At 31.6% G+C, this 7,223-nt stretch overlaps 1 protein-coding gene across 1 annotated transcript in view; it reads left to right on the forward strand.

Moving 5' to 3' along the window:
* Window positions 1–6,615, forward strand: part of LOC108693911 (serine-rich adhesin for platelets-like) — a 21,184-nt gene extending 14,569 nt beyond the window's left edge. The window contains exons 3-10 of the mRNA XM_018203108.1: window positions 216–650; window positions 1,035–2,011; window positions 2,114–2,298; window positions 2,794–4,097; window positions 4,541–5,109; window positions 5,770–5,992; window positions 6,427–6,526; window positions 6,585–6,615. Of these exons, the coding sequence (XP_018058597.1) occupies window positions 216–650; window positions 1,035–2,011; window positions 2,114–2,298; window positions 2,794–4,097; window positions 4,541–5,109; window positions 5,770–5,992; window positions 6,427–6,526; window positions 6,585–6,615 (3,824 nt within the window). The remainder of the gene's footprint in view (window positions 1–215; window positions 651–1,034; window positions 2,012–2,113; window positions 2,299–2,793; window positions 4,098–4,540; window positions 5,110–5,769; window positions 5,993–6,426; window positions 6,527–6,584) is intronic.
* The last annotated feature ends 608 nt before the right edge of the window (window positions 6,616–7,223 follow it).

A 7,223-nucleotide genomic window follows, 5' to 3' on the forward strand; every position in this document is an offset into this window, starting at 1 on the left:
ATTCTGTTTGTAATATTAGTTTGTAATATTATTAATATTACTGCACAACATTTTGGCTATATAGTGTTATTACGTGTTAGCAATATTATATAAAATTTATATCTACAACTAGAAATAATTAGTAATTACAATATTTAGTAATATAAAAATGCACACATATTATTCCTTTAGGAGAGAAATGACGTACACAAGTCAAAGTTTTTCTTAAATCATAGGTACTAAGAATATCGATAAAAGTCGATTGCATTCCGGAAGATCGTCGTCCGAAGACGTGAGGGCGAAAAGTCCGCTATCTGATAGTAGGTCGTCTCTCCTTGAGAAGTACTCGTTCTCAGCTGGCAAAACATCGGAGAGGCCGTCTTCCGTGTTGGACAGATATAACCGACCGGCTTCGCGGGAAAAGAGCAGAGAACCCGAAGGAATATCGAGGTACGGATCCAGCACATATCCCGGATCGAGTTTCGGCCGAAGTTACGGTAACGATGGTAGAACCGAAAAGAAGGACCATCCGCCGGTTTCCTATAGAGGATTACGTCCCAATTCCGGAAAAACGTCGCGTGAGCCCAGTCCCGAAGTCGGTGTCGGAAAAACGAATTCTTTCAGAGTCTATTCACGAGCGCCGTCTTACAGTCGTTCAGCTGCTTCGCCTAGTAAGTTTTTTATTATATTTTTTTATTGTGCACAACTTTTAATTATGTATTATATTATGAATTAAAGAATATGAAAAAAAAAATCTTGTAAGTATTTTATATTATTATTATAAATATTATGTATAAATATAATAATTTGCATATTTAGGCATATGTTTAAAATTCAGAATTCTTAAAGTAAGACATTTTTTAAAGTGTTTCTATTACATTAATAATAAACTTTGAAAGAATATTTATTGAAATTTGCTTGCGATAATTAATATTTTGTAAATACTTTACAACTCTAAAAATTCTTAATCATTATTATTCTATATAATTTATAACATTTTAAATCTGACAATGAGATAAATAAACAACTAATGTTAAAAGAAATAAATTTTTTAGATACATCCGAATCGAGCTCAACAATCTCGAGATTTTCGGCAGCTGGTTCGCGATTTCTTTCATCGCGAAGTGGCAACGAACGAATGTCCACAACTATAAACTACTCCGCAGGAGGAAGATTTCGAAATTTGAACAATAAAGCAACTAATCAAAAAGAAGAAGAAGAAAAAGAAAAATCAAGGTTTACTATGAAATCTGACAAAGATAGTCACCACGAATTGTCAAAAACTACAAATCAAATAGAAGAGAATGAAATCAACAATAAACTTCCTAATAACGAGTTTGTGACATTAACGGTAGTGACAAGAGGTACTTCACCGACGCCTCCAGCTTCTTCGTCCTATGTCAGAAATAAACGAGCAGAGATCAACATCGTTCAACAAAACGAAGTGATTAAACATCGAAAATTGGCGGATACTACTGACGAAGAAATACAGTGTGATCAAATGGAAGAACCGTCAAGATTCTCGAGGTATGGCAGCAGCAACAGAGCATCTGGTGTACCCTGGTCAACGTATTTGGATAAATATTCAAGTGCATCCTCAACTGGTAATCCATCTATTTATTCGTCTAGAGGATATACTAATGCGAGCTCTTCTAGTGGTAGACTTAATAACTTCACATATAAGAGAATGAAAGAAGCATCGAAAAATGAATCTTCTGTCAAAGAATTATCAAATTTAAATCAAGACATACATAATTCTGATAATAAAAATCAAAATGAGAAATTTTTCAGTGATTTAAGTTGCACAACTAATAACGAGACTTTATTAGCGTCTAATGATTTGAAGACATCGTCAAACTGTCAAAATATTCATAGCATAAATAAAGACGATAGAATTCATGGTAGTGAACGGTGTTGCTGTGGTGCACGAAAGACTGAAACAAACGGAAGCTCCAACAATTTAAGAAGTTCCAATAATCAGAATCTCGCTTTTTATCGCAGAGAGGATTCAATAACGAAGGATTCACAAGATGTATCGAAATGTGATGAATATAACAAAAAAAAATCGTCCATTTTGCGATTGAAACATACTTCACCAAAAAATGAAACAAAAATATCTAAATGCTCTTTAAAGAATGAAATAACATCATCGAAACTTAACGCTTACAACGAAAGAAGAGGATCCATTTCCAAATCTGATACCAACTCTTCTTCTAGAGAAGAATCTCTTCGAATTGTCGAAGGGCATAGTCAAGATCAAAATGAAGAAGTTACTTCTCAAAAGCGTGATATTTCACAAAGAAAAGATTCGACATCAAGGTATGTAAACCTGTATCCTATAAAGTTTATTATTAGACATACATAAAGAAATTTTTTATATTAATTATAAATTGTCAAGATTACAATAAAATTAATTATAATTTGTTAAATTGCGTGTATTTTTATAATGTGAATAAATTGCATTATCTTATTCATCAAAAAGACAAACAATAGGTTAATGTTGTTTTTTTGATAACATTTAACAAATAAAATTTCTGCCATAAATAGTATTTTATTAAATATATAAAAATTTTAGAAAATAATTGTATATAAATTATATTAAATCATATAAGAACTGAATATTATAGTGCATAGTCATTATATGTAATGTAAAAACGTAGAAAAGATCCAATTACGATAAATGATCTATGACTTTAAAAGACGCAAAATTTGATTACAAATCTGTAGCAAAGAAAAAATGCGCAAAAAATTAAAACCGATCTGGATTAAGTAACTAATTTTTTTTATTAATATTTTAATATTTTTTATTAAAAGCGGTTCTTCGCAAAGTCGTTCAGCATCGACATCACAAACTCGGAATATACCGATGAAGAACATTCCGCGTCAAATGACGCGAACCGGCTCGTCAGATGGATCTTCTGTAAATATGCCAATTGGCAGATCGAAATCATCGTCAGCTAGTTCGGTGACGAGTCAGGGTATAAAAATAAAAACGACAACGCCGCCATCGCCCGGAAAATCATCCACCAGTTCGATCCTATCGTCAGTGAATTTACGACAAGGCGGTTCGCCGGACGCGCGCGGCAAACCACCTGTGCCGAAGAATGATACTACGACCGCCGCCACGCCAAAGTGCTCCGTGGCAGCGAAGTACGTGAACAAGGATTTCCGCAAGTCGACCTTGAACATGGAGAATGGTGACTTATCATGCTCTAAGTACGCGAGAAGAAAAAAAAATCAAAGGAATATTTCCGTCAGCTCTCAGGATTCTGAAATGACTTCGGGGCATATTCCCCAGACAGTATCTTCGGGATCCTTAACCTCAATGAAGTCTGGACAATCGAGGTTCAGAATTCCGTCTGCAGAATCAAAGCCAATGCTTGGCAGAAATAATTCGAATGGTTCAACTAAATGGGAAGAATCGAAAAGTGGCTCAAAGTCACCTTGCGGAATAAAAAAGAGGCCTGGGATCAATTCCAGTACTAGTAGTCAGTCGACCTCTGTAAATTCCTCCAGCAGCGAAGATGACAACGATCATACTGACAAGACAGGATCGAGACGGAGAAGAAAAAGAACAAAATCGCCTACGCGCGAAGTGAAAGGTAAAATCAGTGCGGGATCGTCGAAAACAAGTGTGTTGGCGTCGTCGGCTGATGATATGTCAATGATGACGGAAAAACCACCTAGACCACCCTCTAATCCAAGATCTAAAAGTGATCGTTCCGTGAAGACAGAAGAGGCCAAGTCCTTTCTGATGAGAGCATTAGCGCCAGTAACAAATTTTTTTAAGAATAAAAGTCAAGATTCCGATGATACAAATAAATCAGATGGTTGGGTTGAGTCTTTTGAAGAAAATTATGAAGTCAATAATAAATCAGGACAGCCATCTTCGAAGTCAATCGGTCAGAATTTATCAAAGGATCCTAGCTTCACTAATTCCCCAAAGAATGACGGGATAAGAGGAAATAATATGAAGATTCAACATCAGTCTTCCGGCGAAAAGCCATGGTGGTTGGATTCAAATTCCGATAATGTTCCTGAGGGAGTTCAAAGAGCTAATTCATGGAACAATGACATTAGTCAGGACACAACAGTTAGCACGGCCTTACCGGATGACGGTAAGTTAATTACATTTATATATATGTACAGCAAGCTATTACATTTATCATATATGTGTAATATATTTAAATATATAAGATGGTATGCTTAGTTTATATTTTCAATCACGTTTTGTAAAATCATGTGATAGTAAAAGATACAAATTATTATTTCATATATTTATTATCATATATCATATATTTATATATATTTATTAAATACTTTGAAAATATATAATTATTATTTTTATTTAAAATTAACAAGTTATTGCAACATTTATTGCATATTTAAATATCGATATGATTAATTAATTAATAGCAGTTATTTTATGATTTAATTATCAACATTTAATTAATTAATTAATTCTTTTTATAAATTATTTATAATGTTTAGCAATTTTAATTTAAAAATACTATTAAATCCTTGCATTTATACATATATTATTTTTTGTACGTATTGCCAGGAAAATATAAACTTAAAATTTGGCGACAAGGATCAGAAGAATACGCATGGTGGTTAGATGATGTTGCAACGGAAGAAACAAAAAAATCACCGGTGTCTTCTATTTCGAGACGGGGATCTAGTCGAGGTAGTTTTCGGTCAGCTGATCGACGAAATCGTATCAGGCATCAGCAGTCCGGTGAACGAGCGTGGTGGATGAGCGACGATCCTGAAAACGTTCCGGAAGGCATCGAGGTTATTCCAGTGGTGCCTGCTGATAATCAAAGTACTAACAACCCTGTCGTTAACGAGAGTATTTATTCTTCAAAACCGCTTAAGAAAATCCGACATATTGAATCTGGGGAGAAGGCATGGTGGATGGATAGCTCCTCCAATGTTCCTGACGGAGTCGTCAGGATTCCCGTGGAAATTCCTAACAGCACTTCCGACTCTTCCGAGTCATATGAGAAGATCGATATCGGTATTAACCCCGAATCTGAGACATGTATTAAAAGAAGTCTCTCTAGATTTCCTATCGAATTTCCACCACCACCATCCGAGCCGTTAGGAGATCGTGCTAGTCCAGAAGGGGTAAAATTGATCATAATACATAACATTTATTATTTCCTTACTTTATACGTTATTCTGATAATAATTTTGTACGATCTAATAAATCTCTAATTATAAAAGATTATAATAATCCAAAAAAAAGAGAGATAAGTTTATGAAGCTTATTTAAGCTATTAATAAAGTGTATTACGTATAATTTGTGCACTAGATAAGAAAATATAAATATTCTTTAGGTTTATATTTACTTATAATCAATTATTGAAAGTATTGAATTTTTCAAAATATCTTGAACAATTTAATAATAAAGTTATTAATATCTGAAAATAATTTAGCTAACGAATATATCATATAGATATTAATCACATAAAGAAAATAGCATTAATTATTGAATCTTGCATGTCAATCAATAATATTATTTATTCTTTTATTTTCTTGTTTTTCTATTCATTATTAAAAGCTCATTAAAAGTAATTAACAAATGTTATCGTACTAACATTATAGCGCTATTTTATTTATTACATTTTAAAAAAAATGAAATAATTAAATAATGAAAATAAAAGAAATATTATTAAAATTTCTTTTAATTAATATTTCTTTTAAGATATTAATATTTTTGATAAAAAAAAAGAAATATTATTATTAAGAAATAGGAAATTCTCCAGTTTGTTGTTTTTATTGCAGGTCGAAAATCCACCTGATCCGCCAGATAATTATGGGGGACGAAAATCTCCTTATGATAATGTACAATCGACACCTCGAAGATTGCCACCACGGAAACGACCCTCTACATTGCCCTTATTTATTGGCGAGCATACTGATATCGATGATGTGCTTGGTAATACTGCTATGCTGTGCCACAGTCCAGTTCTCTCTCGTGTTCGTAAACAAGAACGTGTTGAAGAGGGTGAGGCAGGAATGAATTTAGCGTCACTTAGCGATCGATGCTATCGCATTCAGTTTACACAGTATCAGTCGGATTATCCGATGTATCGAATAGAGCTCGACAAAATGGAGTTAAATGTGTTGTATAATATTTTCTCTTTTAAAATTAGTGGATAAAAAATAAAATCAATACATTGTTTGAAAATTAGGATATTTCCGGAAAATAATTTTTGAAAAATATGGGCAAAGCAATTTGAAAAGCTTTTAGAAAAAATACGTTTGATACTTTAATTAAATTTATATGCATTTTTATATGCATAAAAAGAGTTAAAGTTATATCAATAAAATTTTTAATTTTTTAATACTTCTAAGTGTTATGTAATAAGTTAATATAACATTTTAGATGTACAAAGATGTATGTTAAAATATTTTAATATTATGTATATGTTATTACAGACATTTCTGAAGACAGTTCGGAATGTGAAGAAATAGATGCAAACCAGGTGATTATTCATGACGGCACATTAAAAACACCAATGATTCAACGAAGAAATCGGTATGTATAATAATAGATGAACATTAGTCTGACAGTTATTTATAAATTGCATATACAGGATATTTCTGAAAATGGGCAATCCCTCATAGAGATGAAAATAATTTCGTAAGTTTCTATAAATCTTTTTTCTACGGTTCATTATTATATATTCTTTAAAGTTAAAATTTAAAAAGTATTTGTTAAATAACTTTCACATTAATCTCTAAAAGTTGATAACTTTTAATTATTATCTTTATACTGAATAAAAATCTTTAAAATAATGCGATAGAGATTTTTTGATATCACATCGGAGAATTAGAGGCAGACCACAATTCTACTAAGCACCAAAATTATTAAAAAAAAAAAATGGAAAAGTTTTTTAATTTTTTAAATATTTTTCTTAATTTCTCATATTTAAAAAAAAATATTTTTCTGTTGTTTCGAAAAAATAATTCTTTCCAGAAAAATACAAGTAATCAGTAGAAAGTACATACATAAAAGAAATTTGCATCAGATTATTCAAAATGGAAGACTAATTTTTTTTAATGTGAAAGAATTTAAAAAATATTCGGAAATTAACAGTATTGTTCGCTTCAAAGTTTTAATAATTAGAAGATTTAAAAGTAACCCGCTTTTGGTTTTTTTTTCGTCAATGTGGTATCAAAAATTCTATACTATTAAAAAAATTTTTATATATAATTATTACAAATAATTATTA

Source organism: Atta colombica, unplaced genomic scaffold (genome assembly GCF_001594045.1).
Source record: "Atta colombica isolate Treedump-2 unplaced genomic scaffold, Acol1.0 scaffold111, whole genome shotgun sequence".
NCBI classification, from domain to species: domain Eukaryota; kingdom Metazoa; phylum Arthropoda; class Insecta; order Hymenoptera; family Formicidae; genus Atta; species Atta colombica.